The sequence below is a fragment of the Rhagoletis pomonella genome, unplaced genomic scaffold (assembly GCF_013731165.1).
Source record: "Rhagoletis pomonella isolate Grant_MI unplaced genomic scaffold, Rhpom_1.0 Rhpom_scaffold_00012, whole genome shotgun sequence".
NCBI lineage: Eukaryota > Metazoa > Arthropoda > Insecta > Diptera > Tephritidae > Rhagoletis > Rhagoletis pomonella.
Window position 1 is genome coordinate 553,532 of NW_023458566.1, and position 14,176 is coordinate 567,707.

A 14,176-nucleotide genomic window follows, 5' to 3' on the forward strand; every position below is an offset into this window, starting at 1 on the left:
CATAGTATATCTGCTTTAACAATGTGGGTAGTCAGGCTATTTCATGTTCGTATGTATATTTGTACATTTGAAGCGATTGCTTTCATTGTGAATATACTCATACTATACATATAAAGGGTGCTTCTATATAAACCTTGAAAAACAGTGTTACTTAAAACTACACTTCCTTGGTTCTGGCTACCTTCAGAAGGCCAAATAATAATGATAAAGCTGGACATTTGCAAACACGAGGCTCTACTGTTTCCTCCTCGTTTTCGTCTCTGCAGCTTTTACAGAACCAACCGGCCAGTGCCCAGTGAGAGTAGCAACAAACGGCGCCACCTTTGAGCCGATTTCTGAAGATTGTTGAAAACATGTCTCTATATAAGGTTCCAATTGGGGGTGAGATCCGATCCTCGGTCGAGACCAATGTGGAACAATCTTTGGCTGCCACGTCTGCAGCTTTGTTTCCGCGAATGTTGCGATGACCAGGGACCCAAACTAAATCTATATCGAGCTGTCTACATACTGAGTTCAAAATAGTCCTACACTCTTTGATGACTTCTAAGCTTGTTGTCAAAGACGCAAAGGCCTTAATGGCCGCTTTTCTACGCGCTCACCATGACGTAAACCCCTACGTATTAGGAGACGGCAGCCTTCAGTAATAGCGAATGCTTCTGCCTGGAAATAACTTGCAAAATCGGGCAGATAAATTGATCTTCTTAATTCCAGGGATTCAGAGTAAACGCCTGCTCTAAAACCGCCTTCCATTTTGGAGCTATCGGTGCTGAGATGATGTATCAAGTTCCCCGTTCCGGTCGACTCTCGACGGAAGAATGACCAGTAAGGCCTGTTTCGAGTTATTTACGATTTGCCGTCACTTAGCCAGAAAAAATTGTTCCACGTAATCACGTATATCTTACGAAGAAATGAAAGCTAATAAAATGCTCCATAAACTGTATGTCCATACATTCCATAGACCTAATAGTTTCTGAGAAGTTAATTAATCATTACTCATACGCCATGTATGTCAATATGAGTAAATTTTTCGCTGTTAAAATGTAATTTTTTTTTTTAATTTTTTAACCAAATAACAAAAAATATCGAATAATTAATTAATTTCTCAAAAACTATTAGGCCTACCGAAAAGTGATGTATATACGGTTTATGGCGATTTTCTTTATTTCCGTATTTCCTATTAAAATTTTTTAGTTCATTCGTAAGATATACGAATCGGCAGTTAACTACAGATTTTTGTACTGAAAATCTGTAGTTAACTTCCGATTCTGAGTTAACTACGCACTGTGACTTTGGCCCTAAGTGGAATAATTTTTCTTCTGCTAAATAACGGTAAATTCAAAATACCTCGAAAACTTTCCCATAGAAGAAAAAGTCAACTCGACTTTCGGAATCAATGATTGAATCTACATAGAATTGGATAGGGACATCCGGTGAACAAAAAACACAAATTTGTGATCCAGTGTTATCTAAGTGAATTCTTGTCTTGTAAAGCTCCGACTACGTATAGTCAATCACCCTTTATATCATTCCTTTCTCTCGCAATATTTCTATATAGTACTATATTACATTCCCAAGCAGTGACTGTAGCGTTATGCAACTTACATATGCCAGAGTAAATAACGAGAGTTGTATACTTTTTAATTGAAGAATCTTAGCTAGCCACAAATGAAGCCCCAAAAGTGTTTCACAGCAAGGCAACAAGATCCCTGAACTGAAACTAGAGTACGTTAGTACAGTACTCTATTCTAGTACTGAAATAACACGTCACTAGTTGATTGAGTTCCTCTTGCTAGTTTGTATTGAAAGACTGTCTTCTAACATTGGCAAAAGATCGTTTAGTCCTTAGCTTTTACTCTAAGCAAATGCTCTTCTTGAGTCTTGGGAATTGTGTACTCACTCAGTCAAGCATATAAGTTGATGAAAATATTTCGCAAATGGCGCATCTACATACATACAAATTAATATTATTATTGGAGAAAATACCATAAATGATAAATATATAAGGTCAGCAATATAAAAGTTTTTAAAGTGCTTTGCTTTAATTCATATTTTGGCATACTCTCAGAATCCATATTTACTTCTTTAAAACTGAGCGTTGTTATTAACAAATTTTCTCGTATCAAAAGCATCTGTGTGCATATATATGTACATTAGGGTGGTCCAAAAATGCATGTGAAAAAGTAAACTCGGAATTTTTATGCTCTCACCCCCAGAATCCTTCTATACCGAAAAAATATACCCTTATTTTTCATTTTGAAATCAAAAAATATTTAGAAGTCGCTAAAAGCACTCAAAGTTTTCCATGTATTTTTATATCGGAGAAAACACTTTTCGTAGAAATAGCATTGAAATCTTGAAAATAACTATTTTTCGATCGGTAAACTCTGTTTCTCTTCAGGAGATTGCCATTAATAATACCCAATTATTTATTTAACAAATTTGTCATAGTAACTATATTTTATAGGTCCGCCAAAACCCCCAGAAAATGCCAAAAAAAGCAATCGGGTGATAAATAAAAAATCTTTAGTAATTAATATAAACAATTGGGTATTGTTACTGGAAGTCTCCTGAAGATAACCAGAGTTTTCCGACCGCAAAATATTAATTTTCAAGAACTCTATACCATTTCTACGAAAATAAGTTTTTTTTCATAAAAAAATACAAGCAAAACTTTGACCGCTTTGAGCTCTAAATAATTTTTGATTTCAAAATAAAAAAATAGAGGTATATTTTTTCGATATAGAAGAATACTAGAATCGACTTTACTTATTTGGTACCACCTTAATTTACATACATACAAATATTTAAATTGTACTTATGGTTCTGTGTATTCATGAAGGTACATACATACTCTTACCATGTTTACTAAGTACTTATGTATATATGTCTACGTTATGCTTCCATGCAATTATTTGCTCATTTCAATTTCAATTTGCAATTCAGGTAGCAGCTGGTGCAAACTACTCGTACAAATTGGGAACGTGCAATAATAAAACATCGACAAACATTGCTTAAACCTAAGTATATTCGATTAAATGTATTTACGTGCTACATATAGATGATGCCGAATTGCAAAAATTATCATTTGAAGAGGAGATGCTTTGAATATCTATATAAACGTACTGAAACACATTCACAATGAAAATTACAATAATATGTATAACTCGAAAATAAATACTACTGAATCTTACCTGGATTAGGGCTTGTCAGCTAACTAAGTAGACAATTTTTTACACAAATTTTTATGGTTTTAACGGCTTTGGGCAATTTTGATTACGTTTTTGTTTTTATTTATTTTTTTTTGTGTTACCTTATATGTATATAATAATAATAATCGGCTTTAGGATTTCATTCCACTCTTCTTGAGTGGATTAAGTCTTATCGGAGCAAAAGACTCTGTGTGGTTGCCTTAGATAATGTCTCTTCCCATCCTTTTGTTGTATCTTCAGGCGTACCTCAGGGTAGCATCTTAGGACTTTTGTTATTTACATTACTTATCGACTCATGTTTCCCAACTTCTAAATTTCTGCTATATACAGATGATCTTAAAATATAATCAAGAATCAAAAACTTGCAAGACTCCTTTGTTCTTCAGTCAGAACTCGATAATCTTGTATTTTGGTGCGCTCGCAATCGTTTTAACTGGAATGTTAACAAATGTCTCACTCCTCCTGGGGTTTCCCTCATATATGTTACCGAGGTTAAGGACTTGGGTGTTTACCTACTTTGATTCGGAACTCAGCTTCTCCGGCGTAACAGCTCTGCGCTTTCGGGCCCGTATACACTGAAGTCGCTATACACTACGCTAGCAAATCTAGGCTTGACTATGCTTATTTTATTTGAAGAGCATATATTGCCTCGAATATAAGCCGAATAGAACGAATTCAAAAAGTTTACATCAAAACTGTTCTTTGCTCACTGAACTTTAGTTAACCTAACTAAGCCACCATATGAATCTCGTTGTCTGCTTTTCGCTTTAAAGTCCCTATATCCCAAATTTGATTTTGTCGATTGCTCTGTTGTTGAAAACTTTATGAGTAGCTCTGTCGATTGCCCTACCTTCTAAGAAAAACTAGCGTTTAATTACCCTATATCGATATATAAACGATGACAAGATCGATAAGAAAGTCTTTAAATAATCCATCGCAAAATCGATAACAAAATCGATGACGAATCCGATAAAAATTTCGATAGAAAAATCGATAATAGTGCTGGTAGTAAAATCGATTAAAATATCGATTAAAAAATTGATAAGAATATCGATAACAAAACCGATAAAAATATATTGATAACAAATTCGATAAATAAGCGATAATAAAATCGGTAGCAAAAATTAAAAAATATCGTAACCAAATTCATAAAAATATCGATAACAAAACCGATCAAAATATCGATAAGTCCCGAGCATTCCGAGAATCTCTAAAATACCAAAATAGTTCCTAGATTGAGTCTGTGTTTCTGTCTATATCCTCTATCTGTCTATTTCTCTATGATTACCTTTATTTTAATTTTTCTTCCTCTATCTTAATCTTTACTTTTATCGGTATCCTCATCCTCATCTTTTTCTTTATATTTATCTATGTTTTTACTTTTATGTTTATCATTTTCTTCATCTACATATTCCCCTTCACCTTTGCCATTATATACATATAAAAGTAAAGGGTTTAAATTTACCCTAGTCCTCATTTTTGCCTTTATCTTTACGCATCTTTGTTTTCGTTTCTATTTTTACCTTTGCTTTTATCCTTTTCTTTATCAATGTACGTACTCACATTTACTTTCGTTCTTGCATTGGTATTTTTCTAAGTGTTATTCTTTAACCTTTTATTAGTTTATTAGCAAATTTTTTGTTAAATTAATACCATGTGCATACACTCAAGAAGCACTTGTTTCAGCCTCAACCATTTCCGTGTGCGATTTCCGTTGAATTTGTCAATTTACTCCCAACCAAGCAACCGCCGCTAAAAAAGTTTCACTTCAAAAATAATAAATAAATAATGAGTACACACGTACTAAGGTACTTCGGCGCGGCTTTCGAATAATTACTGCTTTTGGCAAAATAATTCAGAATTAAATAAATAAAATCGTCTGAACGTCAGGGTATTCATATTTTTGACGCTGGCTGTACATTCCAGATTCTGACCCTGCTATAGTTTGGGAGCCATCAGCATTATTCAATAATGTGTCAGCCCAGTCTCAGTATTGCTGTAAAGCCAGCACTCAGCCTCTGGAAATTCGACATTGTAGTCTTCTTCAGCAAAGGCCTTAAAGTCTAAGTCTCTGTCCCCAGCAATTTACGCCTCACTCCGCGCTGTACTCGTAGAATACCAGCACCCATTTCTCTACAGCCAACAGGTGGCATTGAGGGCCTTTCCGTGGATAACAATTTTAAGGGACGGTAGGTTTATCAGTGCATCCAGTGCAGCGACAGGTGTTGTAGGGAAAGCTTCCGCACAGCACTTTGCGATCGTTCTTTGAACAAAGTAGATACGGTAGGGCAGATTTTGTTAAATTCCCTTTGACATAGGTAAACTGAGTATAGTTTATTGGTCCTTCAACGGTCCTAAAAGGGAAGGAAGTTAAACTAATACGTCTGGATAGTTTAGCTACTTCAGTGGGCAGGTTGCACCATTGGTGAAATAGTACAACGGCGACCTTCCTCCAAGTACAAGATAGGTAACTCCAGATATAACCAAACTCAAATAAAAAGATCGAAGATCGTTGATATCAATAAAGCTTCACTGAATTTGGGCCTTAAAAAGGAAAGGACTCTAACGCCATCCGCATTTTGTTCGTCGTAAGCTGGTAGCAACTTTGTGTGGAATACCAACAGTTGCTGCTCTACTACCTAGCAATCTACTGACGTGAAAGTTAGTTTGAAATGGCTTATCACATTCTGCTAATATGTATCACCCTCTTTCTACAAGTTAATAGAAAAAGAATGTTAAAAAAGTTCTATGTGAAAGTTCGCACTTAAATTTCAAATTTTCTTTTTTGTCGTAGTTTCCTCATTACCCAGCCTCAACCTGGAACACCAATCTAATTTAGAAGTTAATATGGCAACATTTGTGCAGATAGATAGCAGCATTCGAATGTGCTCATGTTCATATGCAAAAGCATAAACTAAGCTGCCAACTATAACTCACTTTAATATGAGCATCATGCGACAGGACTGCAATCAAATAAAAATTCGTTCGTTCGAACATAAACAGCAGGCGAGCGAGGCGCTGCGAAAACAGGCTTCATATATGTAGTGGAGCAATGCAGTTGGTAAACAAACGAAGTGACGGTGATGGTGTCGGTATTGGCGGTACGCGCTGCTAATGGCAATTACTACATACGTTTCCATTGGTTGTTCTCGCCCGCCCGTTTCACTCGCCGTGCGCTGGCATTTCTGATGCTTCTGATGGTTGTAGTTGTGACAAGTTTGTGTCGATTAGCATAAATTTGCAATTTTTACGACTGACAGACGTGCACAAATAGCAAATGCGAACACATACACTCACACACGCACACTAACACTCACACTGCTGGCGGGCACATCAGCTGCGCTTTTATGAATGCAAAAATGCAGTTTAAAGTGTGCCGCATGTGGCCAGTAAATTGCTGCCTTGCTGCACAGCTAAAAATTATTACATGGAATTGGCAATGAAATATGCAATTTTTATAAATTTTATTGAAGGCCTTTTGGACATTTTTTTTTTGCATTTTTGTTTCCGTTCTTACCGCTGAGAATCATCATTGCCAACCATCTGATCACACAAACCACCCACGGTGCTTGGTGAGTGTACACATGTGTACATACATACATATATGGGTGTATTTGTATAATAGGGTGGTTCAAAAAGCGCGCAGAAATATCCATATCCACCTATACATATAATAAAATTGTAACAGGCCGATTTCTGTACATTATAGGTATTAAAGAAAAATTAATATCTATGGGTGGTATTTATTAGAGCAACAGAAGCAAAATCAACAATTTTTAGAATTTTTGTCTGTATGTTTGTACGCGCATCACTCGCAAGCTAATGCATAGAATCTATTGCTAGTTTCACCGAAGTATGGCCTGAGGTCTAACTTAAAATATAGAAGAAAAAAAGTGTTGCCACCTGTTTGAAAAATTCAGTTTAGCTAAATTGATAAGATAAATTAAATATAGCAATGTGGCTGTCAAAACAAAGGGGTTTCAGAAGGCTCACAGCCGAAAAATTTTTCGTGGGCAGTTGCCACCTGTTTGTAAGTTTTAATTTCATGTAAATAAGATAAATTAAATATTGCAATAAGGATATCAAACTAAAGAGGTTTAGGAAAGTTTACTGCCGAAAATATTTTTGAGGAGGTTGCCACGTGTTTGAAAAGATACATTCATTTAAATTAACAAAATAAATTAAATATTACGTTACTGGTGTTAAACTAAAGAGATTTAAGAAAGCTTAGAGTCAAACATGTTTTTTAGAGGGTTGCCACCTGCTTGAAAATTTCCTTCATTTTAACTAATAAAATAAATGAATTAATGCTTTACTGGTGTTAAACTAAAGATGTTTAAGAACGTTTACGATCGAACATATTTTTAAAGCGGGTTTCCACCTATTTGAAAAATTTAATTCAGTTAAATTGATAAGATAAGTTAAATATTTACATCTTTGAAGAAATTATGCGATATGTAGACTCGAGTTATAAGATTATCAATTACTCTACCTATTTTCTAAATACCTCCAAAAATATACTAACTAACACCCACATTTATAAAAAACTAAATAATTGGGTACTGTACTGGAAAGAGAAAGAGAGTCTTTCGATCGAAAAATATGGATTTTCAAGAATTCTATACCACTTCTGCGAAAAGTGGTTTTTTCCCCATATAAAATTTACGAAAACCTTTGAGCGTTCTGAGCGAACTCTATGTAAATATTTTTCTTTTTTTTTCAAAATAAAAAAGGGGTACATTTAATTTGGGTATAGAACAATCCTCGGTGGTGAGAGCATTTTAATTCCGATTTTACTTTGTTTGCACCACCCTAACGTACATACATACATATGTGGCAGTTGGCAGATTTGAATGCGCAAGAGCGCAACGTAGCAACACAGGCAAATATCTGCTTAATTCGGAATTTGTACAACACTTTTGGCCATTTCCGTTTTACTGCCGGCCATGGCCTATTCATTTAATACATTTTCATATTTTTGCGTTCGTTCAGCACAAATGGACACAACTAATTGGTTGTTAATATTTTATTGAGTCCAACTAAGTCGCCGACGACGCAGGCCACAATGACGCGACAGGATATCAATTAATGTTGCTTCAATCACCACCACTTCACCGCCGCGCGCGCTGAAGGCCAAACATGGATTACAGACTTAACAGCGATTTGATTTTTGCGGACAGCCACTTATGTGTGGGTGAAGCAGTGGGCGCAATAGTTAGCAGAAAGCATATATTTAGTCCTCTTTCACACTTACTTGCCTCATATCTTGCACTAAGGCAGCAAAAATGCTCATTCAACTGCATGAATTTGCTGCCGTCTACGCACGTCTAGACGCATGTGGCGCAAAATTGCAAAACAGCATATGCGAACGGGCATAAACTCGCAACATATCAAAAACTACTTTAGCGCACATGCATACTTACTTATTTAGGTACAAATATACACACATACATACATACATATGTACGTACAAGTAGCTGCATGTCCTTTTGCGCATTTTATGTATCGACCGCCCCATGTTGCATGCGTACTTAAGAAGCCATACAAGTCGAAATGGCGTGTAATTATCGTCTGTTTCGTTTGCTTATTGCCGCACATAACTGTAATGTATACCATAAGTTGTTGCACTTACATAAACTTTTCGCATTTGTTGTTTATACACACATGTAAGTATGTATGTAAGTAAATTGCTCTGTGTGTACATATGTATATGGTGTTTAGTATGTCGTCGTCTAGGGTGAGTGTCAAGTCTGGTGTTAGTTGCAACACCCCACTGTGTGGTTTTTTATTTCATTGCGTGCCCGTCGTACGCTTATTCTGGTCTAGAAAACTTTCATACTTCTTGGCTTACATGCATACTTACATATGTACATGCATATGTATTTACGTATGGGTGGATTGTTTGGAAATTAGTAATATCTGCATACAAAGTTGAAAATCCATTTAATAGGTTTGTGGCTTGAAGTCAATTGTGCGTAAATATGAACACAGCGAGTTGTCTACTAAAGTACTAAAGCAAAAGAAAATGTTTGGTTGGTTTGGTTGGCTATGAAATATTCGCTTCGATATGTTCATAGACTTAAGTATCCACACACGTACATCCATACATATGTACAAAGCATATAAGTAAAAGGCTTATTTCTAAGCATTTTTTGTTTGCTTTAATTAAGAAATTAACTTAAAGAAAAACGAGCATTATGCGCTGCTGTTACTAACTATGTAATATACAATTCTAAAAAAGCATATTTTCAAGCAACAGAAATTATGAAATATATTTTTTCTGACATTTCTTGAAAACTGCAGACAGCCCTGAAGTAAAGGAAGCTGCCCGACAGAAGAAAGCCCGAAAGTTCTTTAAGAAAGTTAGATGACTTTCGCAAAGCTGGAGGGAAACTTTTTCATAAGCTATATACATACTAATAGCATAAATAAACTTTGTGATAAAGATAAATATGATGATGAAGAAATAATTGATAAAAAAGTGAAAGCAAAATTGAAGATAAAGATGAAAATTAAAGCAATGAGAAATACAGAAGAATTAAGAAAATTTACCGAAAATTTTTTTATAAGAATCAAACAAATCCAGTCACCAAAAATTCGGTTATGAAGTTATCGAAATTAATCGAGCCATCGGAGTTTAAAGTTATCGAAATTTATCAAACCATCGAAGTTTAAAATAATCGACATTCATCGAGTTGTCAATGTTTACTGAGTTATCGGAAATCGATCATTGTGTATTGAGTTGTCGAAATTTACAGAGACACAGACACTTAATTGTCGAAATTTACCGATCGTTATCGAGTTACACAAATTTATTGGACTATTGAAATTTGTCAAATCCATGGAATTTATCAAGTTGGAATGACGACATTTATCGAGTTATCGATAATTATTGATTTACCGAAATTTTCCGGTTTATCGAATAGATGATTTTGGAATTTCTAAAGTATATAGAGTTATCGAAATATATCGAGTTTTTTTCGATGTATCGATTTATATCAGGATATATCGATTTCTCGTTTATCGAGATTCATCGAGTCCTAGAAACGCCCAATTATCGATAGCTATTGAAATTTGTCGAGTTATCGATTTCTGTTGAATTATCGGATTTTAGTGTTTTTGAAATTCATGGAGGTATCGATATTTATCAAATTACCGATATTTATCGACAAACTCGAACGTATCGCGTCAATTCCATGTCCTGCCAAAGTCCTTCACAGATTTTCCAGTAAGTTATTTTGTAGCTTATTGATTAAACGACGTGCTAAGATTAAAAAAACCTCCAAGGCTCTTAAAAACTAGGAAAACGGTCAAAAGCCATGCAGAGTCGGACAGTTGACTACTGCCTTGGACATCCCAATATTAAGATAGTCAGTTTGCTCCATTGAAAAGTAATCCAACTCTGCAGTACGGGGGAGCGACTACAGGACTGCTGAATCGGTAGCTACCTGATAAACACCGTCAATTACCGACCGACTACTTGCAGTGTAATTCATCGATTACTTTTACAAGGCAATGTCCTAGGCGGTAGTCACCATCGGCTCTCTCTGCACTACCGGGAGTTACTAAAGTAGTCGCTTGCGTGATTTATGCGCGCCCTCTGTCGTAGTTTTTCGCTATTCTACTTACGACTGGTTCGACTCTGCACTACCATGTGCACTACCACGGGTTAATAGAGTAGCTACTTACCTAGGAGTCGGTGCAGTAGCGGTTCAAAAGTAGCGATTGACTCCAGCAGTACTGGAGGGAAGTAACAACCACCTCTGTTGAGTTTCCGTCAGGGAAGTTTTCTTCTAGCAGCTGATGGAGCAAAACCTGTTTTGTGCCCAGGAAGTAAAAAAAGCTTTTCATGTTTAGGTGACTAGCTGAAAGCTTCATAAAAACGGAAATGTTTAAAATATGTATCAAGCAAACTGTACGTAAAATATGATTTTAACCATTATAAATGGTAAATAAAACAAGAGCAGTGGGGCTAGCAGTGAGTAAATTTTGATTTCAGTATAGTATGCAAATAATTTGTACTTATGCCTTCGATCACAAAAGCCTCCTTAAGTTGGAAAAACTTTACTATAACCATTTCATTATTATTCAGTATATGCAATGATAAAAGAGTCAGCTAAATATATGTGTTATGTGTCGAAAGAAAAACATGTATTTAGTTAACATTACTAAACTATTTTCTCAGTGTGGATTTCCTTATTCAGGAATTTAAACTTTGAAAAACAAATCTTTGCTCTTTGTAAAAAAGCAAATATTCTCATCAAGAATTATTCTGCTTAAGACTTGCGTAATCGTATTTACCGAATTATAATTCTTTGACATTTATTCCCATCCATCTTCATTAACAAATTATCGTAATCCACGACATCAACACATTCCCACAATGTCCATTAAGCAATCGCTTCTGTAATAAACCAGACATATCCAAGTTCAAAAAGTCAAATTGTCTACTATGTATACTTTGATATTACAGAATTAAAAAACACAATAAAACTTAAACACAAAAAAAAAATAAGTAAACTGCCATTAAAATCGTCACATTCCTTGTGAGCAGCCAACCAGCAAACAAGCCGAACGAACCGTCAGCCATTTATGCATGCAAACAAATAGACCATCCATCATTCAATGCAGGCAACTTAAATTTAGCAGACAGTAGAATAGTTTGTAATACAGAGACATTTAAAATGACAGCTGCAACGAAAACAAAAGTTTTGTTGAAAAATTAGAATTTATGTTAACTCTCCACGGTTGTAAAGTTGGAGAAAAGGCCGAAGAAAACGAGGAAAGGTTAAGTGCTTTAATGTAGAAGTGCAGTAAAAACTGAACTAATAAAAAGCAATAAGCAAAAGCGAAATGCGAAACAGATGAATGACAATTACTAATGTCAACAATGACGTCTGCATTAATGCACCCCTGTGTGTGAAAGATGTTGCGCGAGTGACTCTGAGTGAATGAGTAAATTGGCAAGACTCTGAGACATGCGACATTTGCATGCAGGCCGGGCAGGACAAAATCAGCAGGCGGGCAAAAGGAACGAATGGCACTTTGGACGAGGAACTACATATATAAGTTTAGCATGTATGTAAAAATTTTGACATATCGTCATAGACGCAACTTCTCTTCGCACTACGAAATGAGGCTTTAAAAAAGAAGAAATTGTGGTGTATGTCCATTTACTTATTTTAGTTCTTTTCCCGGAGTTAACACTGAGAAAATCTGGTCAATTGTGGAACTTCCAGGCCTGAAGCCACACAGACAATGCCCCATTAGTTGACTCATGAAAGTCTATAGTCTTTCACACCGTATGGGGGCTAAAGAAAACTGAGGCTTCTTTCCTCGAGTGTGTCTTTACCTATCTCAGCTCTCCGATACAGCCTTTGAACAGCTCTGCCGGTATACCATTGGTCGCAGGAGATTCTTCATCAATCGCGCCACCTCTTAATGACATTGAAATGGAATTCCAGATTTACTTCTTCGTATTTACAGGAACCTGCCTCGGTTTTGAAACATTTATTGGTGTCCTATTAGTTCTTTAAATAATTTTTGAGCCTACCGGTCAGCATTTAAACTCTACGATCCCATGTCTTCCTGTCGATCCTTTCCATTTACCATTACCATTACTATTACCATAGCCACTACCATTACCATTTCCATTATCATTACTATTTCCATTACCATTACCATAGACACTATCATTACCATTACCAATACCAATACCGTCATTATTGCCATTGCAATTATCAGTTCCATTACCATTGGCATTACAATTACCATTGCTATGACTATTACCACTACTACTACTGTTACCATTACAATTACCATATAAATTACCATTACCAATATTATGACTACTACCATTACCATTACTATTACAATTACCGTTACCATTACTATTGCAATTACCATTACTTTTATTATTACCATTACCATTGCCATTGCCATTTCCATTATCTACAATTACAATATGACAATTATCATTGCAATTATGCTAAAAAATAAGAAACATTACTTTCATCCTTGACAAAGTCTCATCCTACCGAAGTTCGCTGCTAAAAAATCTATATACATACATACATACATACATACAGTTAGTTACAAATACATATATTAGTTTGTATGTAGAAAAACTGAGTAAGTAATAAAACTTCAGCTTTGTTGACAAAGTCATTTAATTTCGATTTCTACAGTTTCACTCTCCTCCGCTGACACAGAGTACATGCTTCTTTAATGCAAGTTTATATGTGTGTAAGTAGTGTCTCTGCATGCTTACTGCTGATATTGTCAGCGTCACTGTCAGTGTCAGAGTTTGAACGACTGTCAGCGAAGTTTCGCGTTAACGCTGTGTTTTTTTTTCTGTTCATTCCTTAAAAAAAAATCCAAAAAATAAAAAAAATACTTTTCTTAATATATAGTATAACAGACTTTCTTTGAAGCACATAAACAGACAGTTTGTCTCCGGCAACCCTTTCGGTTTTAATTTCATTCAGCAACTCCTTGTTGCTGTTGCTATTATTGCTATTGCATATAAGCAAGCAACTTTTTCCCATTGCCACTTGTCACTTGCAATAGGAAATCATATTTTTTTCCATTAGCCGCCCATCTACTAACTAACTACGTACATACGTAGATACTTTGGCACAAAATGAACTTCAAAGTGTTCTGTGGCATGCACTCACTAACAACTGATGCACGAGTATATATGAATCTATACATGTACATGTGTAGCTGTTTTCAGTTTGATTATGAGCGCCGCAACTGACTGACTGACTGACTGGCGCACAATGGACGCACGCACTTGCAATTTGCTGCAAAATTCGTCATCTCTTTATCCACATCATCTTCAGTGTCAGCCTCATCGTCAACGTCCGCATCGCATCATTGTTGCTTTGCTTTGTTGATTGACATTTGACGACTTTTGATATGCGCTGTGCACGCTTCTGAAACGAGCAGCCAGCAAGCAGTTCCTT

General features: G+C 35.7%; 2 protein-coding genes across 3 annotated transcripts in view; both read right to left on the reverse strand.

Moving 5' to 3' along the window:
* LOC118747658 overlaps positions 1 to 14,176 on the reverse strand; it is a 389,115-nt gene that overhangs the window by 365,397 nt on the left and 9,542 nt on the right. The gene's annotated exons all lie outside the window — the stretch shown is intronic.
* Positions 1 to 14,176, reverse strand: part of LOC118747514 (insoluble matrix shell protein 4-like) — a 41,769-nt gene that overhangs the window by 26,343 nt on the left and 1,250 nt on the right. Inside the window, exon 2 of the mRNA XM_036481565.1 lies at positions 12,909 to 13,160. Within this exon, the coding sequence (XP_036337458.1) occupies positions 12,909 to 13,160 (252 nt within the window). The remainder of the gene's footprint in view (positions 1 to 12,908; positions 13,161 to 14,176) is intronic.